The 27,970-nt window shown below is 40.6% G+C and overlaps 1 protein-coding gene across 4 annotated transcripts; it reads left to right on the forward strand.

Moving 5' to 3' along the window:
* The first annotated feature begins 2,287 nt into the window (after positions 1–2,287).
* Positions 2,288–27,911, forward strand: btbd8 (BTB domain containing 8). 4 transcript variants are annotated; one of them, XM_035907474.2, is made up of 19 exons: positions 2,288–2,361; positions 3,182–3,303; positions 5,863–6,042; positions 8,120–8,244; positions 8,612–8,729; positions 10,911–11,000; positions 11,689–11,769; positions 11,856–11,952; positions 12,421–12,509; positions 14,082–14,184; positions 14,649–14,831; positions 14,940–15,110; positions 17,181–17,310; positions 18,206–18,267; positions 18,836–19,379; positions 20,009–20,096; positions 21,718–21,842; positions 21,928–23,883; positions 26,972–27,911. In XM_035907474.2, the coding sequence occupies exons 2-19, from the start codon at positions 3,197–3,199 to the stop codon at positions 27,469–27,471; spliced, it is 4,749 nt and encodes a 1,582-aa protein (XP_035763367.2). In that variant the 5' UTR covers positions 2,288–2,361; positions 3,182–3,196; the 3' UTR covers positions 27,472–27,911. The 4 variants fall into 4 exon arrangements, with proteins under 4 accessions (XP_035763367.2, XP_006790547.2, XP_035763368.2 ...); XM_006790484.2 differs by having other exon boundaries at positions 2,292–2,357; XM_035907475.2 differs by having other exon boundaries at positions 2,295–2,353.
* The last annotated feature ends 59 nt before the right edge of the window (positions 27,912–27,970 follow it).

Raw genomic sequence — 27,970 nt, forward strand, 5'->3', positions numbered from 1 at the left:
ATAGCACAGAGCTGAGTGGCACTGCATATTTATACCTCCACTGTGTGCAAACAGAAATGTTCATGTGGAAATAAGGTGAGATGTATTCATCAGACAGATATTTACAACCCCGATTCCAAAAAAAGTTGGGACGCTGTATAAATGAAAGCAGAATGCAATGATCTGCAAATCTCGTAAACCCATATTTTGTTCGCAATATAACACAGAAAACATATTGTGTAAACTGAGACATTTTACTGTTCCATGACAAGGATTTTGAATTTGATGACGGAAACACTTCCTTAAAATGTTGAGAGAAAGACAACAAAAGCGTAAGCGGTACTAAAAAGCCTTGTAATCGGAAGGTTGCCGGTTCGAGCCCCGGCTTGGACAGTCTCAGTCGTTGTGTTCTTGGGCAAGATACTTCACCTGTTGCCTACTGGTGGTGGTCAGAGGGCTCGGTGGTGCCAGTGTCCAGTGCGCCCCAGGGTGGCTGTGGCTACAATGTAGCTTGCCATCACCAGTGTGTGAATGTGTGTGTGAATGGGTGGATGACTGGATGTGTAAAGCGCTTTGGGGTCCTTAGGGACTAGTAAAGCGCTATACAAATACAGGCCATTTACCATTAGGTTAACTCGTAGCAGGTCAGTCACATGACTGGGTATAAAATGAGCATCTTACAGGGGAAGAGTGTCTCAGAAGTGCTTGGGTAGAGGTGCAAAAAACTCCACAAAAAATTGTGGAACATTTTCAGAAAAATGTTCCTCAGCATAAACTTATAAAGACTGAATATCTCATCACTGACAGTACATAAAGTTTTCATAAAATTCGAAGTATCTGGAGTGGTCTCTGTGCACAAGGGACGAAAGTGAAAATCAGCATTAGACTCCCATGATCTTCGAGCTCTCAGATAGCACTGCTTAAAAATCATGATTCTGTCATGGAACTCACTGCATGGGCTCAGGAACACTTCCAGAAATCACTGTCTGTGAGTACAGTTTACTGTGCCGTCCACAAATACAGGTTAAAACAGTTTTTTCTAGTCAGACGATTCTAAATTTCAAATTTTGGTTGGAAAACATCAAGGTGCCCTCAGTCCTGTAAGGTACATACAAGTCTGAAAACAACATAGGCTCCCATTCACAGAATGTCTTTTCAGCAAAGTCCATGTATATTTCAGTAAGATGATGATAAGCTGGATACTTTGTAGTAGAAGAGTCGGGTGCTGAACTGGCCTACTTGCTTCCAACTCAGAACTTTTTGAACCTCATGAAATGAAAAATTGCGAATCATTGCATTTTGTTATGGTTTACTTTTTATACTTATCGCAAAGCGATAAGACCTCACTGCTGTTCAGGTGAACAGCATGTTTCACACCACGGGACACAATATTTTTTTTCATGGTTTTTATATATATTTATGTAGAAATCTCAATAATTGCAATTTAGGTTATAGACTTAGCAGATATGACTGCAGTTTTTTACATTCTGAATAATCAAATGTTGCCCTCATGAATGACATGTTTTGAGAATACAATAAACATTATATATTCCTATATAACAAGTATCTACATAAATAATATGTAAAACAGCACTATAGTTATTAGAAAGTTTACCATTTACTTTCATTATTCGTATTTATCAATTTTTCTCATGTACAGTACTGTAAAGTGGCATCGTAAACTCGGACTAATAATCCGGGATAGAACAATGACGTAAATGCTAGTAAGGCGAGCTAGTTTGCTGCCTTCACTGACTCCGGTAACTCAGTAGAAAACAGGTTTCTATTTTCAGGTTTCTATTAACTGGACATTATAATGTATGCATATTTAAAACAAAAACAAAAAAGCCTTTAGCTTTTTCAAAAGCAACAATTTTTATATGACACTGTGAACCACAATAAAATATGCAATATTTATCGGTGGGTTTTCACTCTAACTAATTATGGGTTTTTTTTCTAAATGTGTTGAAATCTTCATATTCCTGCCATATATGCCCGCTCCAGTACGCGACCCTCCTCCTTCTAGTTGTTTGATAATTCTAGGTTTTTCTCTTGCTAATGTCACTTTAGCATGCTTTCATTCTTTCTGTATTTATCATCACTTCTACTGTATAAAAGAAAATAGATTTCAAAAAGTGGAGCTACATTCCATGTCTCTCATCTCTGAAGTATTCACCCAAACAAAGCCGTTCATTCTTGGCGTTTGTCTGTTTAGAAGAGGCTGTACGTGAATGCATCGTTTTCTTTAGCTAGGTAGCTTTTTAGGTGTACTGCGCATGTGCCGAAGCTTCCGGCTTGTCCACTCCTTTTTCGTTTGACAAACCGCGTCGTAGTGGGTGGCGAACAGCGTGTAGCAGTGATGTCAACAACATTGGTCAGTGGGTCAGCATATTCATTTATTTTATCCTTAACGAGCAGTTACCGAGCCTCGTGCTCGCAGGCAGCTATCGACTGGAGTTAATTTGTGCAGGTGTATTTTTTGACGAGGGTAGTTAAAGGTTAAAGAGGGTAACTTACTGTTAACGGTAGCTCCTCGTAGCTAGCATGCTAGCAGCCAGAGGAAAATGAGATTGATTTGCTTACAGTACCAACTGGAGCCCACAGAGAACGAGGAAACACCTGAGCTAGAGCAGGTGAATTTGGGCTCCGTGTATTTAATTTTGTAAAAGGATTGCTTTATTGAGTATTAAACTTCACACAAACAGACACTGGTTAATATTTGCGATGCTGGGTGTGTTTTCTGTTGGAAACACACGAAAGCAGGTATTTTACCATGGATAACATCATCATCCTTTTTAGTGGTACGGCTAAATAAATTTCTCGGTCACGTAACGTGGTGAATTTCTGTCGTTATTGCGGTCACCTCTTCCAGGTTTCATTGATTTCGCTAAACTTGGCTAACAGCGCCTCTTTGGATAGAAAAGGAAAGCGAATATGAGTCAGCGACTGTGGAGAAAGATGGTATTGCAGCATATGATTACGGGGGGAAAAAGGTGAACGCAGTAGCCTTTTGTTGTCCTGGACTATGTGACAGCACTGGTCAGGTGATCCTTGTTGGTGTAGTTGTCACAGTTTGTGATGATCTGCCTCACTTTGTCATAGTGTGCACACAGCATGCCACTGGAAGATGTGGTTCTCATTCCACCAGAACACCTTTGAGTTCACAAGCTGAAGTGTGTCTTCCCTCTTGTCTCACTTTTAGAGAACATAACACACCATGATCACCAGTGAGGCAGCGAGACTCGAATTCCAGGTCAAAGAGCGCAAACACAAGGATCAGCTGAAGAGATGTTTATCTTCGGCTTTGTCTTCAGACCTGAACAGGTAAGGTGTCTGACACTGACTCATAAAGCTCAGTGTTAAATGCTGGGCTTTGACACATGTGCCACAAGTTTTCATCCAGCTGTCCAAGGCAGTTCCGAGCTGTCAAAGGATAAAAATTGACCAGTTCTTGTGTCCAGTAATGTGAACTTGAAGAAAGAGCTGATTAAATCAAACAAAAAAAGACCACTTTTAGCTTAAATAATTCAATATCAGATTTTGCAAAGAAAGAGAATCTTCAATTTAAGATTGAGAAAAACAGGGAAAGAAAATGTCACTGCAGTACTTCACTTTTCAGGTAAAGTGTAAACCTATCCCAGCTGCCATAGCGCGAGAGGCTGGATACACATTAGACAGTTCATCAGTCTGTCACAGGGCTATCACATAGAGGCATTCAGCGATTCATACTTAAGTTCACACCTGCATCCTGTTTATAATCACCAATTAATCTGATCCCACTGCCTGCCTTTGGACTGTGGGAGGAAGCTGAGGTATCTGGGGAGAACTAGGGCTGTGCGATATGACCAAAATCTCATATCCCGATATAAGAATTCTATCGTCCCGATAACGATATAAATCACAAAAATGTAACATTTTCTGTAAATTCTGTGACTCTCGGGCAGCTCGACTGGCGGAAAGTGTTTCCAGCTGGGAGTCATGTACCTGGAGTCCAGTGTTTTAACCGATGTATGAAACTATACATTTTTAGACATAAGTCGTAACAGCCGCCGTTTTCTTTGTGAGTATTTATTACACGGCGTACTGCAGGGAAAAGCCTGTTCTAACGTTTGAGTCTAAGGTTTATTTTTTAGCACCTGGCATCTTTTTTTTTTTTTTTACTTCTCATCCGTAAATAATCTGCTCTTTCACGTGATTCAGTTTATTTTGAAGTCTCAACAGGATCTTGAGCTTTATTGTGAAAGGTTTATGTGGAACATAAACAAGCGGACACGCGATAGTGTTACCGTCGTTGTTGGTAACCACAACGCATAAAAACATGCGCTTGTCCGTCTGTAGTGTGGTTATATTAAATATAAGAGATAGAGAGAACTTTAAGAAATTAATATAGCCACTACAGTGACCATCAAAACGGTGAAAAAATATTGCCATAAACAGTTTATTTTGCGACACCACGAAACAAACGATAGCGTCAAATGAAACGATAGACGTTTTTATATCGTCATCCGATATATATCGTTATATCGAACAACCCTAGGGAGAACCCATGCAGACATGAGGAAAACATGCAAACTCCACACAGAAGGGCCCTGTCCAGATTGCAGATTTGAATCCAGGACCTTCCTTTAATGTGAAGCAACAGTGCTAACCACTATGCCACCTTTGTATGCTACTTAAAAAAATATTTAAGATTTAATTAAAAGCTTCTAAAAAAGCAGCAAAATGTGGTTATAGAAAGTAAAGCTGGAGTTAAAATCTACTGTCTGCACCTTGATAACCCAGGCTAGATTTTCTGAATGTTCAGTAACACACGCACACTCATAGCATTTAAACCGATTGCACAGCCTGTCAGACAGCTTTATTGATTAAAGATTTGGTGTCACACTGAGATATTCATCACTATAAGTGAGAAAAAATAACTTTTTTAGCAGTAACTCCAGTGCTGTTCAAACGTTAAGAGTATAGAGCTGGTTTTCACTCCTGTATTCATTCTTTCTTTGTGAAATAGTAACCCATGTCATCTGACATATTTTCAGTATTTCTTTGTCTGTTGGATGAAGGCGCCTGACATTTTCTTGTCTTTTTAAGAAGCTTCATTGGCATATACGTTACCTACATGTACTTATCGACCATTTTGACACAGTCTAATAAATGATGTTGTTTCACAGCCAGTGCTCTTTTGAATCAGGCCAAGTTTTCCTTTGGGAAAAAAAAGATTGCTTTCCAAATGTCTCTTAAACGTGCTTGGCTCCATATTAGAGTTGTTATAATAATAAGAAATGACAGAAGTGTATTTATAAAAACCATAATTATTCATGATGTGTTAAAATAACACAGAAGCAGAGGAAATATTGTTGAATAACCTCCAGAAGGTACAACGTTTACTATATTTACTTACTTTCAAATTTGCATTTAAGAAATGCCGTGGGTGGAGCTTTTCCTCAGATAATAGGATCAGTGGATCTGGAATAGAAAACTTGGTGCAAGCAAAGTTGCACTAGGTTTCACAGATGAATGGAAACTCTGGGATGTGGATCTCCTTGGTGCACGGGCAGCATTTCTAATCAAAGGGTAATACAAGTGGACACAGCACCAGAGTTTGAAGTCATAGTGTCCAGTTGGCCATCAGCTGACTGGTTTCTGGGTCATTGGTTATTGAGGCTGGATGAGATGATAAGACCGCCTCAGGACTCTGCTTGTATTGTTCTCAAGTGGAAAAATGGGCCATCAGATGAATCTTCAGAGCCTTGGGCCTTTTCTTCACTGTCTCCTTTCTGTGTTTGTTCTTAAAGATCAATGAAATATGAAACTGTCTCTCAACGTTTGTTGTTTTATTTATTTTGTTAAACACCGCTGTTAAAGTGTTGTGATGTGTTTCCCCAGGCTACTGCAGGAAGAGCTGGAGGCTGATGTTTCTCTGTATGCTGGCTCTGGCTCGATCCGAGCACACAGAGCTGTATTGTTGGCCAGAGCTCCTGATGTCCTTCAGGGACAGACGCACAAAGATCCCATCATCATCCATCTGCCAGACTATGAGCTGTCTGGGCTCAAAGATTTCCTTAGGTAGGTCATTTCCCTGAGTATACATGAAACCTTTGCTCTACATCTGCTTCCTAGCAGGGGTGTTATGAGACAGTAGTTGTTCCCTGATGTGTTATCTTTGCTGCTTCAGTGTCTGTCTGACAGGGGGCGCCAAGTGCTCCATATTTATTCTGAAGCGCTGGTAATCTTGATTCAGTGAGCTCTGCAAATGCTGCAGCTATTGAATAATAAATTACACTGCTCATTTTCAAGTTCTTGCTGAGATGCACAAATACCAAACTGAGTTTTAACCAAAGCCTTGCAGCGCAGGCTTTGATTCAATGAATGGAGTCTCATTAGCAAATTAAAATTAGGACAAGAAGCCTTCCTCTTAGAACTGCACTGCCACAGAAATGAGAAGTCGCTTTAAAACTTCTTTCCCAGCAGCACTACTTATTCTATTACCTAGTTCTGGAAGACGTTCTTAATAGTTAGACATTGCACTCTAAATAAGGTCATATAGAAACTGCTGCTACTGAAAGGGTTCAGCTTTTTTCTTTTCTTGCTATATGTGGTAGGTGGGAAGCAAAACAGTGATGTTTTGTGGATGGTGAAATTTAAATGAAACCTCACACTAAACCTTATTACTAAAATGAAAAAACTGCTCAGAAATCCTTATGAAAATGTCCACCGTTGTGTTGGTGCAGGAAAAAGTGATCTGTGCAGCAATGTCACCAAATTTGTTCAAATTTTAATTAAACTTAAACTCATCCTGTGTGTCAGTGTCATTTACAGTGTAGCTAAGCATGCTAGTTAAACAAAGAACTCTAAATTTTATATATTAAATCAGGAGATTATGGGAAAGAAAGAGGTGGGGAGAAGCAGTATTTCTGGATGTTTATTTCAATTAGAAGACTTGTCAGAAGTCTTTTAAAATGTTTCGGTTACTTAAACAAGAAACAAGGACACAGTGGCTGAAAAAACACAAAAGAAACGCAGAAAGAAAGAGAGAGGTCACTATTCAACATGCTAAAAACATGAAAGAAAGAAAAAATGTTTCCTAGGCCAACATTAAAATAAAGAATAACTCTTAATCACATCTATGATAAAAAAATGATGTAACAACAACAACAGAAAGTTGACGCATACATAAACTGATAAAGTACAGAGGACATCTTATAGCACTGAACTGCACCTCAGTCTTCTTATAGAGTGAGGATACGCAGCGAGGAGGGAGGCTCTCGTGATAGTCAGCTTCCTATTTCTGCATCTGTTTGCACTAACTTAAAACAGTTAAAAACAAGTAAGCACAGTTGGTTGTTAGATTTGAGTAGAGGAGATTACTAAAGCCTCATTCATTACACCAGCAAAAATGGTACATGTTTTCGATCTTTAAATGGCCACTGGGAGCAGCAGCAGTGAGCAAAAAACGAATATACTTTCAAGCATGTGGCTAAAAATTTGCATTTAGCTGGAAACACCTAGGCAAAGTTATTATATAATAAACAAAATGAGGTGTGAAAAAACATTTTGCTCACTGATATTATATTGTTTATACACTAAAATAAGTATATATAGGAATGTCTTAAGTTGTAGTGTTTTATAGTTTGTCTAAATTTGTTATAACCTGTTTGCTTTGTTGCTTTTCTTTGAGACTCACATGTCCATATGACAAGCAGTGTTGTGTCTGTGTTATATTTCTGAACTTCAATTAAAAAAAACTTGAACCAAAATGAGCAGATCTCATTTAAGTGATTAAGTGATTACACCATCCAGCTGACTTGGTAAGACGTAAAGAGTTTTTGTTTTTGTTTGTTTGTTTTCTTTCTGGGGGAAACCACTCACAAAGTGTCTGCTTGGTTCGTTTTTCTTCCTCTTTTGTTGTTTTGACTATGACCGTGACTCAAACTGATACAATAACACAATACCCAGAGCAGAGCAATCGCCTTTCAGAAGGTGTTAGGGCAGAGGTCTGGCCTGCTAGCCTCTTTATTAAATGCTTCACTGAGCAGGAACAGCAAATTCGGCACACTTTAGATCGCCTAGCTGCGTCAGATGAGACTGTCATTTTAATATGTATGAAAGATTCTTAATTAAATTTAGTCTTTCTCCCCTGCAGGCGAGTGTACACAGCAGACCAGAGCATGCGCTCGGCTCCAATAATCCCAGATGTTGAGGGCTCCGTGCCAGAAAGTACTCTGCCTGCTCCCGACACAGCAGACCTTCATAGATCCACTGAATCAGGTAAACAGATCCAGCCTCTATTCCATGAGGGTTTATTTCATGTTATGTGACGGCTCAGCTGCTCAGCAACTCTCCCGCCTCCACTTTCTTCCCATCATGTTATCTCAGCCATAATCCACTTAAGGGCTAATCGCTTTGAGATCCCTGTTGTTGTTGGTAATTACAGGATTGCCACGCTGTGGATAGTTCATGATTTTACTCTGCTTTTATATTTTACAGTATTTTTAACTTGGTTTACTGAGAGCTATCTCATATACACACATTCTGTGTGTGGTCTCAGCAGATTAATATAAGCCTAAAGCTTTCCTCTTTTTTTTCACCCTCCACTTCCTGTCCTTCCTCATTATCCTTCTCAACTCGTGTGCAGATGCTGTTGTTCTCGAGCCAGCCTCTGGCCTCGGAGCTGACCTGCTGGATCTGTACCAAAGGGGAGAGCAGTGTGACATTACTATCCAAGTAGCAGATCAGATCTTCTCCTGCCACAGGTAGATCTATTCATGACAACATTTTCAGCCATCTGTATCCAAACACTGGGAATAAAAAATGTTTTTTTGCAGCTCAATTTACAATTATTTCTAAGCTTATATGATCATATACAGAAATTACCCTTTTTTCACCGTAACTCAAAACGTGTAAAATATATGCAGTTTGAATGAAAACAAGCAAAGATTAAACCACTGGGCTGTGTTATATGAATGAGAAGGTGAGGTGACACTGTAAGTTAAGTTAATTCAGGTCATTTCACTGAATTAGAGTTAGCCAATCATCGGTGCAGTATTTGGATCGGATATTGTTTGATTCTGACTCAGAAGGCTGAATTGGGCTGAGCTACGTAGTGTCTGTTTTATTCTTTGTTCATTACACCACAGTTCAGCAGCAGCAGCAGTGCACTAATGGCTAACATAGTATGGAAGAAGATAATACAATTTAGAGGTATTTCACATCTGCTACCCCAGCAGCTTTGCTTTGTCTCTTTGCAGCTGACTTAACTGCAAACTCCAACCGAGTGACTGAAACCTATGATCATGGTGCTTTCTTTGTCAGCTCCTCTCTTTCTCCATATGTTTGGTTTCAAATTTTTTGGGAAGCTTAATGTTATTACACGTCACCTGTCTCTTGTCAGCTGTTCCCCACAGGTGAGGCTGGAAAGGAAAAAACTAGGATGACCATAAAATAGTATGCAGTAAAGACTCACTGAGCTCAAATAAAACTCGAGCAAATATTTTTGTTGAATAACATAAATTAGTTCATGTTGTCTTTCATCTTTGTCTGATGTAATTTGTTCTTTTAATAATAATTACCAGTCCAATGTTCAATCCAGCAATATTGAAGTCAAGCCTGATGTTACCTCACACATAAAGGAACAATTTATAGTTTCTTAATCAGAGTGAGGAACGCAGCTTATGGACTTACTACAAGTATTTGATGGGTAGTCAGTATTAGCAGTATCCAAAAACCAAAGTATAGGTATTGTTTTGAGGCTGAAAAAAATTGGCTTGGTATATCTTTATTTGCCTTATTATGTTCTTTGTTTCCTCTGATAAATTTCCCATAGATTCTCTAAGTGTTATGTGTTGATGGGATTGAATTTAAAGCACCTAGGTGTGGTTTCCATTTAATCTTGGTTATTTTTTTGGTTCACAAAACAACGGAGGCAGCGCCTCACCTCAGCACATCACAGCCACATTTGTCAGATGTTAAACAATAAAAAGCTTGTGCGTATGCTGTTGACTCATGCAAATGTGAAGCAGCGGTGGTGGGCGGTCATTCAGCAGTGCAGAGGTTGTAGTAGCTATGGAGACAGGATTTTCCCAGATCCTGCTCAGGGGACCCATTAGTCAGAAAAAGCTCAGCAGAGAGGAGAAGCTGGGCTCTTTTTCTTTTTGTTGTTGTTTTTTTGGGGCGGGGGGCTTTCTGTGTGGAGGTTGCCCGCTTGGTGTTCTCTGGATACTCCAGCTTCTTATGGAATGTCCAAAAACATGCATGCTCAGTCAGCTGGTGATTCTTAATTGGCTGAAGGTGTAAATCTGAAAGTGAATGGGTGTCTGTTTCTGTCTGTTAGCCTTGTGATGGACTGGGGACCTGACCAGGGTGTACCCTGCCTCTTGCCTAATGAACACATGGGATAAGCTCACCATGACCCCGGATTTAATAAGTGGTAAAGAAAATGGATTGACTGTTAGAGTTTAGCTGTAGTCAACCAAAAATATTTGAACCCCTCAAACTGGACCTACTGTTAAACCAATTGACTGATGACGTATCTTTACCTTAACAAAATCTGCCAGAAGCATTTGTGAAACAAACTGCCTGCTATCCTATTTAGCCTAAGAAAATCAAAGTCATTAATTAAATTTAGACTTTATTTTACATGCCACTAATATTTGCTAAATGCTGCCATAAGACAAGAAATCTCTCTTGTCTTTAATGCCTTTTATAAATATTCTAGTCTCGTGTATTTTTACACCAGTGATGGTACAGTGAGGTCAGTGAGAATAAAAATAGCCTTTAAAGATTCAAGAAAACTCGATTTCTTTTATTTAATTATTTTCTTCTTGCTTGTCACTTCAAAGCTGCTTAAGTGCAAACAATTTCAGTTGCAAATGATGTGAAGAATAAATGGTAGGTGGCTCTCTGACATGCAGCTGTCTGCTTTATTGGGTTTCTAGGGCAATCCTGTGTGCACGATCTCAGTACTTCCGAGCAATGCTTAGCGGGAGCTGGATGGAGAGCTCCAGACAGTGCATCACTCTGCAAGGGTAAGGCCAGTACATCAGCATCACGTAGCAGCAGGACATAGGGATCAATAATACACCTCCACTTCTGGTCTAACGTAATTTCTGAACAGTGCAGTTGCATATAGAGCATTAATTATTCATGCATTGCTACAGAGGTGGCTCTGCACTGTATGTGGTTTCACTCACAATGCCATGTTTAACTCCACACTTCAAAAACAGACACAGCTGGTGTGCTGTCAGTGAAATCTCATATAGTTGGCTCAGATTTCAACCAAGCAAAGTTGGAATGTTTCCTCTGCGAGGCACATAAATGTCTTCTCATCCTTTTCCTCCTGAAGAGCCCCCGCTACCACCCACCCACTCAGCATCACCACTCGCATTCTCCTTCTTTCAGAATGGCAGAGGCAAATGAAGCCCATTTTTCCCTCCAGGGAGAGACGTGTCACACACCTCAGCATTACTGATCTAAGGGTAACGGGGAAGACAGAAATCAGAATAGAGTGCCTGCACATATAGGGAAACCTGTGAGGCCCGTATATTGCACAAGGATCGAGTGCTGCATGATAAATTGATTTTTATTTACCGGTTTATTCGGCTTTATAGCCAAAGAAATGTGCATAGATTGAGAATATTAGAGTGAGATCTGGGGCAGTTTCGTTTGTTAACCTCCAATTCAAGGCTTATAAAGAGTTTGTTTTAATCTTTTTAGCTTGGGGCCAGATGAGATGGAAATCTTGCTTCAGTTCATGTACGGAGCCATTGTGGATCTGCCCAGAAGAGCCAGTGCCAGGTATTGTATGTACACAAAACTGACAGAAATAAATCTCAGAACCAAGAAAAGATGCTGACCTGGATGTGGTGTCTGTTGTTCCACAGTCAGGTGGTGTTGGCTGCAGACATGCTGGGTTTGGAGGGGCTGAAAGATGTAGTGGAAATGGTTCTGACCCGAGACTACTGCCGCTTCTTCCCTAAGGTGAGCTATTGACAAGCAGAGTACCTTGATGGATGGCTTTCATGGACTTGAATGAAAATGTCATTAAAACCAGCAAGCCGTTGAAGTTAGATTTTTCAGATATGTTGAATTTATGATCACACAGCAAAAAATAGTTTCAGCCTTCACACACAATCTTCACACAGTCATGTGTCTTCAATGGCCTCAGAAAAGTCCCTAGTTCTAATGCAGGATGTGTTCTTTTTTTAATGTACATAATAGTATGTGGCATCATGGATTTAAAAAAAGAAAAACGTTTTTGTGGTTACTGTCTCCACACATTTAGCTTTAGGTGTCCTTAGAAAATCTGTTCAAAAAGGTAATCATCTCTTGTTTTCTTTAGTCTCTCAGTACCGAATGCTGCTGCATCCTAAATGAAATGGTTTGAAAGCATTTTATATACTTGTATTGCTGTTTTTTTTGGTTTTTTTTGTCTGTGTGCGGTTGCAGCCAGCTGATGGAGTTCAGAAAACAGTCCTTGAGTGCCTCTCTTTCACACATGCCTTAGGTCTTCAAAACCTCCATATGCAGTGTAAGCGGTAAGTGTCTGCACTCAGCACTGTTTGGGCAATTTAACAAGACTCCCACACTTTTGGAAGCTTTCTTACGGCTTACAAATGCATATACTCACAAGGTTTCAGAACCCAGAGGGTGAAGCATCTCTCCAAAGAATGGACTGCTGTGTCTTCTTAGCCTGGGCCTGGCTGGAGTCTATTCAGTGCAGATGTCCAACTCCAGAGTAGCAAATTACACGTATAGACTCTAAGGTTCCCGTAATGGTGTTTCAGTGTTGATCCATCGTGGTGTCTGTTAATGCCAAAACTCTCAAACTTAGAATCAGTCAATATGAGATTTTGTTTGTGGCTTAGCTCACCCCTTTGGCTTTGTTTCTCGTCCTGAGATTTGTTTGAGACTACAACTACACAGCATTCATTTGACAGATCTTTTGTTGATTGGAGTTATTCTAAATAAAGTAATTCTTTATTTAGCACATTCTTTATTTGTTACAAAGTTTATTTTCAGTTTTGATTCATTGTTTACTTTTGATGCTTCTGATTGAGCTATGGCTTCGAGTGATCCAGAGCACTGCCTTCTTAGGACCTTCACCCAGCTGTGCTTGACACCAAGAAAACAGGAATTTGACTTGTGACTTTTTCACAAATTTATCTCATAATTTATCTTATAATTGCCAATGCATCATTCATAATTCTCATAGGAGTTAAACCTATGCACAGGATGCATAATACCAGGGGACCTGGGATAATTTTTAATTATTGCAAACAAATATGTGATATTTGTCCGATGCTAGGCTTGTGTATTTATAATTTCAGTGTAAGTTACCAACCTCTAAATATTAATGCTGTGTGAATTGATGTCTGGGTGTCTACATTTTTTGTTCTGATTCTGTGTTTCCCATTACAGAGCCTTTCATGGCGTGTTTCAAACTACCACAGTGCTCAGTAAAGACGTTTACTTTGGCAACCAATGAAGCAATCACATCATCACATGAGAGTAAATGAATTTTGCTTCAGTGGAACGATGAAGCTCAAAGAAATCTGGTGTTTTGCACCAAAACAAAACACCAGTTTTACAGCAGATATTACATATTTTCATTCTGCTCTCGGATTTTATTCACTTCACATGTGATGCGCATCGAAGTCTTTTTTTTTTTTCAGTTTCGCATCTGATACTACTGCACACTGTGGTGTTGCACTCTGCAGTGAGTGGGCAAGAATCGTGTGAATGTAGGTCAGAGGAATCGGATGTGTTGAGGGAGGCTGTGAGTTGGCTGTGATGGGTCTTATTTGAAGTGGTGTGTGTAGATGTAAGTTGTGGGGAGGAGGGGCTGCCCTTACCCCGTTGTGTCTATTGAGTCTGATGAGTCACGCGACTGGGATGGTGAACCGAACAGTGCTGTTCTCTGCAGCAGTGCATTACCAAGCCTCTCATGCTCACTCAGTCATTCATTTTTTTTCTGCCCTCAAGCAACACGCTGCTGGCTGATACTCAGAGCCTCAGGGTTACGGTGCAGAGAAATTATTTTGGAATAAGTGATAGAATTGCTGAAATGAAAATTAGCCATCCTATTAATCTCTAATATGTCATTTTAGGTGGGTTGCAGAGCATTTTGTGAAAGTCTGGTGTGAGAGGAACTTCTCCCTGTTGCCACCTGAACTCCACAGAGCCTGCCTAACAGCTGTAACTGAAACAATGGTAAGTCTGTCCCTCCCAGAGTCTGCAGCTGTAATTATTCATATAATAGATGGTCATAAAGTATCATCAAGCAGTGTTGTTTGGGGTTTTTTTTTCACAGGAAGGAAATTTGAACATGATCTAATTAAAGATGACCTTTATTAAATTCTTGGTTATTAATGGGTGGGTGATTGAAGAATATGATGCAGACAGATGGGGAGTGAGCCAGCCTTTTTATTGATAATTGAGTTGTGAGCCTGTTTTACATCACTGGGGGGGGGGGGGGCGAATATATTGCTCATGCTTGCCAAGTACTGGGATTCTGTGCTGGCCAAGAGTGGTTGCACGACGCGGGGGAATCCCTCAATTGATCAATAGGTCCTGGGCAGGAGTAAAAGAGTTTTGTATGGAGTTGTGCTCATTCAGCTTTAATTTGTTTTGTCACGTAGCAAGAGTCTCTTTAGCTTATAGATATTTCCATGCAGACTGTGCAGAACGCCGTGACCATGCTCTGTAGAACTGAGCAGCTGATTGGCTCTCTCCCTGAAGTCAAGTGGGCCCAACAGGTGAGAAGCCTGGCCACAGAGCTGCAGGAGGAGAGCTTGCGTGTCATTGTGCAGCACTTCCCCAAAGTCACCGACACTCAGGCTTTCAAGGACCTTTGCATAGTGAGTTGGTGAAGTAGCCATACAAATACACTTTGATTTATTACGATGGTCTGGAAATGTAACAAGAAGCAGCCCCCATATTTATCTCTATGTCTGATTGCGTTACAGAGAGAAGAGTTTACTAGAGAGCCCACGCTGTTAAGGAAGCTTTGTTCAGCCATCAGGGAAGGTGTGACTGTGGATAACTGCTGTGACCTTTTCACTGCTGTGCACTCGCTTTGCGGAGATGACTTTGAGGAGGATTTTTGCATGGAGAGGCGATTGCAACAACTAGAGGAGGTGAAATGAGTCACAACTCTATTATATTACTGTATCACATCTGTGTAGTGCAGTTCAAATGAAATGTCCTTGCTTAGTTCAGTCCATGTAGATCTGTAACATTAATTACAATCAAAGGTGGGTAATAGTAAGTCACCTAGACCACCTGGAAAAGCAAGCAAGCAAATTTTAGTTTGCCCAGGACATGTTACGCCAATATTTTTGTTGACAAGTTATTAAGCAAACATTATTTTACCCTCGTATTGAATAATCTGTTAAATCAGCAACATTATAGGAGGACTAAATATTCTAACATTGTGTTTTATTAATGTACGACACCACTTAACTGTTGGTTCTTAGATTTTTCGCAGCCACTTTAAGTGGTAGGTAATGGGGGAGCACATGGAAACAACCCTCGTAAAAAGGCAAGGTGGAAAATGAGAGACAGACAGATGATGTTACAGGATTTTAACGTGCAACACGGATGTTGCATGTAGCCTGTGTCAGCAAAAACTTATACAAACATACTTTACCACTTTCTGTACAATCAGCTGGATGTTGACCTGCAGGCAAAGAAGACTACTGGTTTTAGCACTGCTAATGTTAGCTATGTTCAGCAAACTAACCTGTGTGGGGTGTTTCACATGCCACAAAATATGGGTTATTGGTTAAATATTTGTTGACACATGTGAGTCATGAGTTGAAATAGTTTTCAAATATACACACAATATTTAATCTTGTCAGTGAAAATGTTCTCAGTTTGAGATTCTTCCTTTTTAGGAAATTAGTCGGCAGAAACATCCTTCATATTCTCTGCTTCTGTCAAAGTGTAAATGCTTGCACACAGATGCTACCACCACATGGAGAACTACACGTGTGACAGTTTCTGCTTGGTTGAGTGTTGGTGAACTTACATGTACTCCTAGTAATCTCCTAGCATCTTTCACCAAGGACAGAAGGCTTGTAATATTCATCCTGTGCATCCAGTGTTTATTTATTTATTATAATTTGCAGTTTGTTTGGTTTTTTGTACTCACTTCACCTTTTCTCTTTAATTTTACCCTGCACAAGAGAAGTGGGGCTACAATGAAAGTAGCATGTGAAAGTTTACACAGCCTTTTTGGATTTAAATCAGGAGGACTAATGATATTACACAAAATACAATGCAAAGACTGAAACATCTAAGATAGTAAGGAGGAAAATATTCATTAAAAGCATTTGGCCTGGAATACTTTGATGTCTTTAAACGGACTCAACAGTTATTAAAATTAACCTAAGGTCTGTAGATAGAGAGCACAGATGTCTGAGCAAAGCACTGACTTTGCTTATCCTGTGCAAATGCACTGTACAAAACACACTCTTAATCCTGTGACTTTTGGACATTTGGTGAAATATTTTACAGTTGTATTTTTAATTTAAAAAAATTACAGACATGACAGATTAAATATTTCTAGAGGCCCCTTGTAATATGTTTTCTATACAAAAGGAACTAATATGGAAAAATGTGGATTCTAATTCTGAGTTATTGGATGAACAAGTATAGAAATAGTGGCATGCAATGTGTCACTGTTTTGTTAAAGGGACTAATAAAACCATTCAAGCAGGAACGTTAAGCTTGTGAGAGGACTTTCAGGAGAAAGTGACCTGGCTGAACATGTCAAAGCACATAACCCCTCTAAATACTGTACAGTACGGCACAATGGATTAAGCAGAGGGAGACTGTGACGTGTAACCCTCACTAATCTGCGTAGCCTGTGTATCTGCCAGAGAAGGGTATGTGTTGTGGGTAAGGCGGAAGAGGTGGAGATCGCTCCTCCCTACTTGTCCAGCCTTGTTTTTTTAGAATCAAGCAAGGAAAAAGGAGTGTCTGCATCAACCCGTGACATCACAGATTTCTCTCAAGGGAGCCCAAGTTGATTCTGCAACAGAGACGGGGAAGGAGAGGGAGGGGGCAGATTCAGCGAGCAAAGGGAGAAGGGAGGGGGTATTTGTTGCCATGGAGAAGGGTTCTTGAAGCAGCTGCTGATTCGCTTGTGCTTTAGCGCACCCCTTCCATTCTTCTCCTCCCTCTCTCCTCTATATTACCGCCAGCCGTTCAGGCAAGAGATTTGTGCGCTACGCGGCCGGCTCTGGACCTTCCTGCTTCAGACGTTTTACGCGGTTCGCCACACGCAGGGATGGGAGACTCTATCATCCAAACACAGAGAGAGGATACTGGCAGGTAAAGAATTTTATTCCATTTATGGGATCTATTATATCCAGGCACACAGAAGGTTCTTAATGCGGTGTGTGGATGTAAGTGGGTTTGTTTTTTTTCACTCTCCCTCACCCTAGTGCTGAGGCAGTGGTTCTGCATCATTAGAGAGGAACCAAAGCTCCGAAGCATATGCTGTTGGCTTCTTTCTGCACTGTAACCTGGCCACTGCTAACCAATTTATTGTCTAGCCAGGGCTCTTTTCTACACATTTAAGCTATATTTTAACAGTGTTTGGCAGATGTGTGCACAGCAGTATGGTAAAGGCACCAGATACGCCATGCTTGTTTTTTAATGGGTGTGAATGAAAGGCTGGATTCCTGTTTTTTGTCGGTCTGCACTGCTTTGCACGTACTAATAATACACTGCTTTCTTAGAAGTGTGTTGAAATGTACTGCATGAATAATATATTTGGCTGGTATCGGTGTGGGATTATTACTGCTACATTTCTTGCCTATTGAAATCAGAATTCACTCTTGCATGCAAACATAACAAATGCACTTTTGGCAAATAGAGTAAATTTCACTTTGCTTTAATTTTTAGCAATATTAGATATGAAGTATAGAAATGGCCATCCTCTGTCTGGACGAATGCTTACCAGACACAGGTGACCCCATCAGTCCACTGATTTAATGTTTGTTTCTTTAGTGGTAAACATAGGGTGTGGAAACAGGGATTTGTGAATGAACAGAATGGCTGCTTTAGCTCAGATAACGAACGAGACATCAGGACGGCGTCATTTACAAAAAAAAAGAAAGAAAATGGTTCCACCTTTTCATCTGTGTTATGCTCAGATTTGAATATTGGCAGAATCCTGATTGGCTTATTGAAATGAACTTGATTTCATCCTTTTTTTTGACAGATGCGATTGATAAAGGGGACAGTCGAAGACTTGGAAAAAAGCCTGTATTCACTAGTTCACAGGTAATAATTTTAAATGGTTTGTTTCCTCATTTAAGGTCCTTTTTTATTTATTGTGGTTGTTATTAAGCACTCTGAGTTTTATGATTGCGAGGCTGCTTTAGCTCAGAGAAAAGTTGTGGCCTGTCTGTTGCATGCCATATGTCATCATGGCTTTACCCTCACAGGAGAAGGATACCGTATGAAAAGAACAGCAGATGTGTCGATAAGATAAGCTGATTGAGGCATTTCAGATAGACATTGCCAAGAGTGGTTAGGAGCAGTGGAGCTGCTAAAGATTTTTCAGGAGGTGGTTTGAAGCAGTGAGAAGAGGAATGTTCAGCTGATAGATTCTGAGTGAAAAAAGACAAAGGGATACACAATAGAATTCATAGCTTAGCTCTAACTATAGAGTGCTCAGGCGGCTGTCTAGATCTCAGAGTTGATAGATGGCATTGTTTCTAATGGTATGCTCTAGTGTTCCATAGGAAACTAATATGATTTACTTTCTTAAGGCAGTGCTCTGTTTTGTGGCTTATTAATTCACTCCAGTAATACTGTTACATAACTAATGTGCTTTTTTCCCCTGCAGTCAAGGGCTATAAAATGCCCTTCATCTGTACCTGAGAGTCCTCCTGTTCATAGGACCCAGCGGGTGTCTGTAAACAGAAATCCTTCCTCTCGCAGTGCTGCATCAGTCATGAAGTCTGATGGACTTGGGGCAGCTAACAAACCAGGGGATGGTCAAACATCCAAGGCAAAGAATGTGAAGAAACCAGCAGACAGAGGTGTAGCAGCAAAAGCAAAGACAGCATCAGCTGGGGTGCCAGTTGTCAATGGCACGGGAGCTGCGGGAGCTAGACGTGATATAGCCAGTGCCAATGGCCCCAGACGCTCTCCTGGGGCTAAAGAACATGAAAAGAAGCCAAATCCAGGTGCAAGGCCTAAAACCTCTCCCACAGGCGGCACATCTGCAAGCCAAACAGCAGGAATGAAAGCTCAAAAGAGCTCAGCAGGAAAGGCTGACAACACTTCTGGCACCACCCAAGCCCAGCCCAACACTTCATCTACATCAGGCAGTGCATCTCCAGAGAACTGTGCCAGCAGCCCTCGCAATGACTCCCACTCTGTTCCAGGTTCGCATTCTTTATTGACTTCTTTACATTCTGACTGACATCAATTACTGTATAGTACATCACAGCAGCCAGGCTGAAGTGTTAGTGAGTCAGCTCACTGACACTTCAGGGATAAAACTGTAGCTGAAATATGAAGGGGCCTCCAGACTAATTAGTATGATCAAAGTGGCGTTGTGGCCAGGAGGGATTTTGTGGAAGACAAGGGCAGTGTCATGTACGAATGTTGATTCATGAGGAAACAAAGTGCATGTGCCTGTCCTTGGAAACAAAACAGCAGAGGTCAAAGCCCTTTACAGCTGTCACACAGGGTGGTGTGACTGATTACTTTGAGCTTTTTTTTACTGAGTGAAGCTTTAAAGAGGTTCAGCAAATCCCAAATGATATCAGTGTTCACAGCTCAACTGGGCCTCAGCTGGTACAAATGCAGCATGTGTCCCCCCCATACTCCACCCTGAAAGCAACCTCCTGTAATGTGAGCTTAAGCGCTAAGAGCACCTACATTAGGCCACCTTTCTATTGTTTCCTTCTACTCTCTTGTTTTTTTAAATATAGTTGGAGGGATGAAATTAGTGCACTCACAAACTTCTGCTTGCAGCAGTTCTGCATGTGATCCATATTCTTTGTTTTAGGTGCAAAGCCCAAACACCAGGCCAAGGCAGTAACCAAATCCCCAATGACAAAAGCTCCTCAGAGATCAGATGCAACAAAGACTAGCAGGTGAGTTTAACTCTAGCATTGCAGCACTTAACATGTTAATATATTCAGTCAAATGCTAATGGTTACATTTACCCCTTAGATGTTCCCATTTGGGGGCTTAGTATAAAATGACATTCAAGTAAAGTTTTTAATATGTTAAATGGACTGTTACTTGTATCTTTTTTCTCCTCTAACTGAGCACTCAAAGCACTTTTTACTCACTCACTCAATCAAGGTCAAACAATTATGCAATGCTTTATTCTTTATCTTTAAGTGCATGCACCAACTCATGCACTGATGGAAGCATAGGGAGCAATTTGGTCCCAAGGACCCTTACATAAGATGACCCACTCCACCTCCCAAGCCACAGCCACAGCCAGCTGTTTACTTCAAGGGTTTGGGAAACAAACAGTCACTTCCTTTTGTATTTTGGTTGCTAATAACTTTCTGTAAATAAGTAGCTTTAAAAGAAAAGTGTAATAAACAACGCTCTTCTATAACTCAAATTTCTGTGACCAAAAAACAAACAAACAAACAAAAAAAAACCCACTTCTGCCACCTGCAGTACTGGAAATATGTCAGAAGGTCAAAAACAACTCAGTCACCCAAATAGAGATGTGAAAGTGCAGAGAATTTTGTGTTCATGTATATTAAACGTACTTTGTAAAATAAGCACATCCAGCAGACACTCGCTCAGTCTCATTGGTTTCAAGCAGTCAGTATGTAGAAAACCAAACATGCGTGAGAGCGCATGTTTAGTAATGTAAATCTAGGGCAATTAAGATGTGCACTGCAGCACACTATTGCCTGATGTATTTCTTTTTTTTAGGTCACATGTAGCTGTCAGGAGGATAAAAGCAACTGTGTAGTGTATTCTGACAAGCCTGTTATGGGTCTTTCAAAGGTGTTAAAAATATCGGTTTCACAGTCAGCATCACCTGACGTCTGCATCACAAGGGAGCACATTAATATTTCATTGGCTCCCCAGAAAGAAACAAACGAATCTTTTTTTTTTTTCTTCCTTAGCCTGCAAATAATTGAAAAATATCTTTGTTGCATTTTTGGGTCAGTTTTGAGTTTTCATCTGAGTGTGGTGTGGGTGGTGGATTGTGGTAAATGGTTATCGCTAAATTGTCTTTTCACATAAATTTTTGTGAGAAAACTGATCATGTTTTTTCTTTGTTTGTTTTTGCTGTTAGCAATCACAGCTATCGGAGGAAGCTTCTGTTAACCTCTGCTGTGTAAATTCTCTCCTAATATCTCAGCTAAAAAAGACATTTTGACCTTGAGCCCACAGCATGTCTCAGACTGTAAAAATGTCCTCTGTGTTTGTGTTCCTGAAGTCTGACTTTGTTTAATAGCCAAGAAAAACATCCTTCACAAGGACACGAAGTAACCACTAAAAGTTCCTTGGATTTATAGTCTGCTCATGTCTCAGAAGCTTGCCCTTGACCAAATTGGAGAAATAACATTGCTGCCCCCCACTGGTGTTAAATATTAATTCATGATTTGGTTTTTTCGCAGCTCTTCCTGTAAATATTTTTATGATGATATTGTCCCGGAGTGTTAATTAAGTATTTGTTAAATAAAAATAATTTTCTCACGTGGTTGTTTTTATTGCTTTGTCTGCCTGTTTCATCAGTCCATCCAAAAAAACTGGTGGGAGAGAAACTAGCAAATTAAAGACTGGTCCAGAAGAGAAAGTGGCCACTGCAGTGACAGCAGCAAGAGCAGATACCAAGGGAAGGAGCACACCAGATCACCATGGTGAAGTTTTAAAATCTTCTTAATTGGTCTGTCTTTACACCATTTGCATAGTATTAATGTTCTGTCCTTGTTTTTTTTCTTTAAGGCTCCAAACATGGATCCTCCATAAGAAAAACAGCTTCTCCCAGGAAAGAAGATTGCAAAGATCCTTCAAAACCAACAGCAACGGATAAAACAGTTAGTGAAACTCCTAAAAAGAAGATCACAAAACCCGTTTCAGCCACTGGAGTCTCTGCGAAGTCCAGTACTAAACCAGCAAAAGCCTCCTCAGCTCCTTCCAGGCAATCCTCAGTAGCAGCTGCCAAGTCTGGATCAAAGCCAAAAAGTACTACAGAGTTCTCTACAGAGAAATCTTCACCAAAAGCTGCAAGAACCTCTAAAACCTCCGCTACAGCTGCTGCTGCCTCCAAGCAATCAGAACCTAAAGGAAAAGAGGCAGTGAATAGTAAAAAGGCAGACAGCGAAACAGAGCTGGGTCCAAATGAAGGCTCTGGAGATGCTGTTGGGCAAAAAGATGTTGCACAGTTAGTACCCTCTGCTCAGCTTGCAGCACCTAGTACGCAGCCATCAAACCAGGATGGAGAAGAGTCACGTCATCTAGAGTCAAGCCCCAAGCAGAGTCTCCAGAAGTCTCATGTACAGCTGGAAAACACTGCTGGTGGAGGAGACAAGACCAGTGATGCACCAGCAGCTAAACACGCCACCCGTGTCAGTTCTCCAAAAGCAGACGTTTGTAAAAAAACTGAAGGCAGCAAAGTGAAACAGCCTCAAAGCAATGCCATCCCAGCTCACATCAGCGAAGACGTTCATGAGATCAGCTCGCCAAATCCCCCAAGAGACACTCAACAGCTCGTAGATACCCCCTGCAGCGTGGGAAGCACTGAAACCCCTGTAGAGGATTCTTGGAGCGGTATCCACCATCAGGTCAGCCCAGAATCCGAGACCGGCAGCACACACACCACTTCTTCTGACGACATCAAGCCCCGCTCAGAGGACTACGATGCAGGAGGTTCACAGGATGATGATTGCTCCAACGATAGAGGCGTGTCCAAGTGCGGCACCATGCGTTGTCACGACTTCTTGGGTCGCAGCAGCAGTGACACCAGCACGCCGGAAGAGTTGAAGATGTATGAAGGTGGGGCTGGGTTGAGAGTGGAGGTCCGCCTGCGTGGGAGAGAAGCGGAGACCACCAGCGAGGAAGAGGGAGTAAGGCGACGCCCTCGTTCGTGGTTGCAAAGAGATGAGGTGCCAGTGGAGGAGGAGCACTCAGAAGTTGAGGCCACTGTGACTGTAAAAAGTGTCCCTGACCACCAGCTCTTCTCTTCTGAGGAAGAGGAAGATGAGGAGGAGGAGGAGGAGGAAACAGAAGATGAGCGATCAGAAGTTGAAGTGATTCCAGGTCAGGGTCCGCTGCTGCCAACCGAACCCTCACCACACTATCAGGGGATAGTCAACCTGGCTTTTGACGACGAAGGTGTGGACCAGGAGAACGAGCAACCAGACTATCAGTCATCTAACTTCCGTCGGTCAGTGTTGCTGTCTGTTGATGAGTGCGAGGAGTTGGGCTCAGAGGAGGGCGGTGTCCAAACTCCACCTCAGCAGCAAGATGTGACTCCCTGTGATGTTTTTGATAATGACTCTTCTGCTCCTCAGTTCAGTAGCGCCCCTTTCAGTGACCAACAGAACCACCAGCCACATCATGTTGAAAACACAGGTATGAAGCACAAAAAACCTGAGGAGGACCAGGAAGAAAAATCTGTATTCCTTACAGAGATCCAGGACACCACACAGAAGGAGGAAAATCACATCCAGGTAGACAGAGTGAAGTCCAGCTGTCCTCCCCTGGGCTCTGACACCAGAGATACGCCTCCCCAAGAACGCCCATGCCATCTGGATCTGCGTCACACTGAACAGTACAATGGAGGGATGAGCAAAAATTACTCCAATCCTTCAGAAAGCAAGAAAGCTGATTTACATCTAGACTTAAATGAGTCTCAGTTGACAGGGGACTCTCCTGTACATGCTGCACAATCTCCAGCAGGTAATGTATGATCTCCGGATCCTTCCTAGACCCCAAATCCAAACCCATCTTATCCCCCCAATCTCCATCAGTGAAGGTATATTTTATCCCCACAGGATTCATTTACTTTTACTTTAATTCTTTTACCTTACTTACTTCCAGTATATACCTTACCCCACCTTCAGAAAAAAGGATATTACAAAGTGTACTAGTTTAGTAACTAGTAACAAATAGAAGTTCAAATTCAAATAAAATCTATAGTCATAATTCTTTAACAGCTAAAAACTTTCTCTCATCTCAGCCCTCTCGTGTAGCTGGTATGAATTTGAATTTGCAACATCAATATCCTTTTACAGATGGAAATTGGTCCCATCGAAACTGTACATCTTTTAACAACTGAACTACCTTTAGTTTGAGGCATGTAGGCCCAAACTCAGTTTACTCATCAAAGAGAAAAACAGTGTACATTTCATTAAAAATGATCATAAAATTGTATTTCCCTAAAATAATCTGCCTTGTTTCTGACAAGGCTTGTGACATAGGTTTTTCAATGCACTTTTATGTACATAAAAAATACATTTTTTATCATTTTTTTTTTTCATTTCTTTTATGCAGTGGAAGAATCTTTGGCCGTTTTAAGCCACAGATCATTTGAAATAGCTGAAGGTGCTACATAAAGCATTTTAATACCAGTTTATCGATTCATTTTCGTTCGCCTGTATGATTCCTCGCACTATAAGACTATAGTTTAGTTGATCATTTTGTTATGCCAGTAATCAAGATATTTTTCATAAATCTCACTGGCTGCTGTATGAGAACATGCTGCTACAGCACCTGTTTTCTTTCTGACACACTATTTGTGTTTGTTTTTCTGTTGGTGTCTTCTTAGGGATAAATTGCACTGTAGCATGTAGCTTGGCTTTTTTTTCACATGGACACTTTTAAAAGCTCAAAAATGATACAATGCTAATTATAAACCACAAAGGTTAAAATAAACATTTTGTCTTGTTTAACTAAATTACTTTCTAGCTGTATACTTCCCGTTTTGATGGATATCAAGCAGCAACCTTCAGGGCTGAAAAACTTAGCCAGAGTGGAAGTGTTAAAAACAGTTCCTCAGACCAGATCAGCTCCACTTTTGAATTGAAAATAACTCTGTTACAGACTGGATAGTTTCTGTCTGTGTGAGTGAAATTTTAGTAATTTATTAGCCTGTTACTCAGCACTACCTAACAGGTGCAGTTCATTGATACAGCTTGCTAACCAAGCATACAAACATCAGCTGATAATTTGGCACTCCAAGTCTAAATATGTTCATCTCTTGCTCAAGAATCGATGATGAGCTTTAGAAGTGCAATGAGTCCATTAACCAGTAGGTGGCATCACAGTGGCTACATCCAGCTTTTATTGGAGTATGGTTTAGTATAACAGCGGTTTCTGAGCTCCACTGTTCCCCTGCAGGGTTTTTTTTTTTTAAATAAAAGTACAAGTACTTAAAAAGAGGGACAGGATTTAGCTCAACATTATAACAATGACTGCTGCACTGAACAGTAGACATCCATCTTCTGAGCAAAAACATGGCAAAGAGGCACATTAAGAAAAACTAATGCATGGCGCATTGATTCACTTTCATGGTTGTCCCAATGTTGCACTTAAGTGCTTCTACGCATGGAAACACTAGACTGAAATAAAATATGTTCAATGTCTTATTACATGGAAACAAATTACCTCAAATCTTCAGTAAGACTGAGAATCATGTGTGAGTGAAACTGCAGCGGAGTGATGTTTTATTTTGTTGTTCATAGATGATTTTATTTTTTATTTTTTTGGTGTTAAAATGTTATACGTAGCACCTTTTTTAAAATTGTAATCAGGTAAATTCCATGTTAGGGTTTTTTTCTTTTTCTTCCAAATCTTTGGAGAGTGACTACCTGACTTAAAAGTCCAAATATACAAACTGTTTGTACAAAGTAGATGACACCAAACTGCCACTGCTGCTCAGAAAAGATTGTTATGCTAGGAAACGTTTCCCTGGCTTTTCTGTTTCTTTTTATTTGTATTCAAGATTGTACCTCTTTCTGATTTTTGTTTACCTTTTTTTAAAGTTTGCACAGCACACATGCATGCCGTTGTTGAAATTGCTTTATCATTATCAGCGCCATCCTTTATTTATGTTTTATATTTTGATTTTTCCATCATCTTCCATCATACCCAGTAGACCTGTGTCTAGACACGTAGAGGTCCATCTTTTAAGGAAAGTGTTTTGTTGTCTATACACTTCTGTTCAGTAGGTTTTGTGTAGTGTCAGTAGCCTCCTCTGTAACGTACGTACCGTGTGTCTAGAGCAGTCTTCATAGTCCTGCCATGTCTCTCTTTTTTCACTATCATATTCCTGAAAAAGAAGTCCTGCTGCACCACTTCCAAGGGTTTATCCCTATGCAACCATGAGATATTTTGTAATTATCAGTCTTTTGCCATTTTTGTAATTTGTTAAAAGTAGAGAAGACAGAGAATGTCTAAAGAAACATGGTGTTATGCCATCTTTTGTGCAACTAAGTAAAAGCATTGTTGCTCGCATTTCGGTTTCTGTGACAGTATTTAAGTCTGTTTCTTACGTCTGCCTGCACGTGAATATCAAAACATATCACTGTTACTTTCTGGCAAATGCAAAGCTCACTGGTGCTGGTAGTGCATGGCTTACTTTGTTTGAACAGGTGGATAAAGAGATGCATCCTGCAAAGCAAACCTCTGTACATTACCTTCAAAGCAACTGTTTGCCTTTTGACGTGCATATCTAAAGTGATGAGTGAGTTTTGAACTGATGAACTTGAAATTTGTGGTGATAATCATATGTGATCATCAGTATCACTGCTCGCTCACTGTGTTGTCGTCACCTGACATCACTACGGGGTTTTGTGGGGTTTGTTTGTTTGTTTTTTTGTTGTGTGTTTTAAAGGGAACAGTTGCATTAAGGGTAAATTTTCTGTTTTTTTTGTTTTTTTTTTTTAAATTTTATTTTAGTTTGCAGCGATTAGTCTCTGAAATGAGTAAAAGACCTGTGCAGGAATGATTCAGTTTGTCATTGTGCAGTATTGTCAATTGTTTTTAGGGGACATTGGTTGTGACAGATTGGATCAAAGCTGCAAACATGACCGCCGACCATCCAAAGCCCTGTCCCCCATTTACGAGATGGATGTGGGGGAAGCTATTGAGCACTTTTCGGACAAGGACAGGAATGTTAAACGGCAAGCAGAGGAAGAAAAGCAAACAGGGGATGGGGATAAAAGCAGCGATTTTGCCGAGCGGGACTGGAGCCTGCTCAAGCAGCTCCTGACAGACCACGCGTCCAATTTGGGTGTCATAAACCCCGTACCTGAGGAGCTCAACCTGGCCCAGTATCTTATCAAGCAGACTCTGTCTCTGTCACGTGACTGTCTGGACTCGCAGGCTTTCCTGTCCCCAGAGAAGGAGACCTTCAAACGTTGGGCGGAGCTTATCTCACCCATGGAGGACTCCTCCACTAGCATTACTGTAACCAGCTTCTCCCCAGAAGATGCTGCTTCTCCACAGGGAGAGTGGACCATCGTGGAGCTAGAAACACATCACTGACTTCAGAGGAGAGCCCTGCCGGATAGTTGACGCCTTCTGTTTGAACTGAATGTCATTACGTTGATTTTTGTCTTATTTTATTATAATTTAAAATATCATTTTGTCTCTGTTCTTATGACTGGTGTCTTTTGTTGGACTCTACGGAACTCTGGATTCTGTTTATTTGCATTCGTCATAGTGCCCTTGTTGGGCTGTTTCTCAACACAAACAGGCTTGTTATGCATGCTGACATTTTTGTATGTTTGACTGTTTCATTGGTGTTGCTTCAGAAGCTCTAGAAAAGAATAAGGGTCAGAACTATATTTCCTTTTCAGAAATATCCTTTGTTGACAGTCTTCTAATTATAATAAGAACTGAATTTCTTAAAGAAGAATAAAATTAGCCTCATGGCTTGCATTTAGTGTCATACTGAAAATAAAAGTTTGTGTTTCTGAAAGAAATGAGCAGTGTGATTAATAACTTTGGGTCAAGTTGACTACTTTGTGCATTTTTTTTCAGA

Source organism: Neolamprologus brichardi, chromosome 23, assembly GCF_056152115.1.
Source record: "Neolamprologus brichardi isolate AB-2024 chromosome 23, ASM5615211v1, whole genome shotgun sequence".
NCBI classification, from domain to species: Eukaryota; Metazoa; Chordata; class Actinopteri; order Cichliformes; family Cichlidae; genus Neolamprologus; species Neolamprologus brichardi.

Coding starts and splice junctions, on each gene's coding strand:
- btbd8 (XM_035907474.2), top strand. CDS start 3,197: ATGATCACCAGTGAGGCAGCGAGACTCGAATTCCAGGTCAAAGAGCGC. Junction 6,043..8,119: donor GGGCTCAAAGATTTCCTTAG/GTAGGTCATTTC, acceptor TCTCCCCTGCAG/GCGAGTGTACACAGCAGACC. Junction 18,268..18,835: donor CTGTATTCACTAGTTCACAG/GTAATAATTTTA, acceptor TTTCCCCTGCAG/TCAAGGGCTATAAAATGCCC.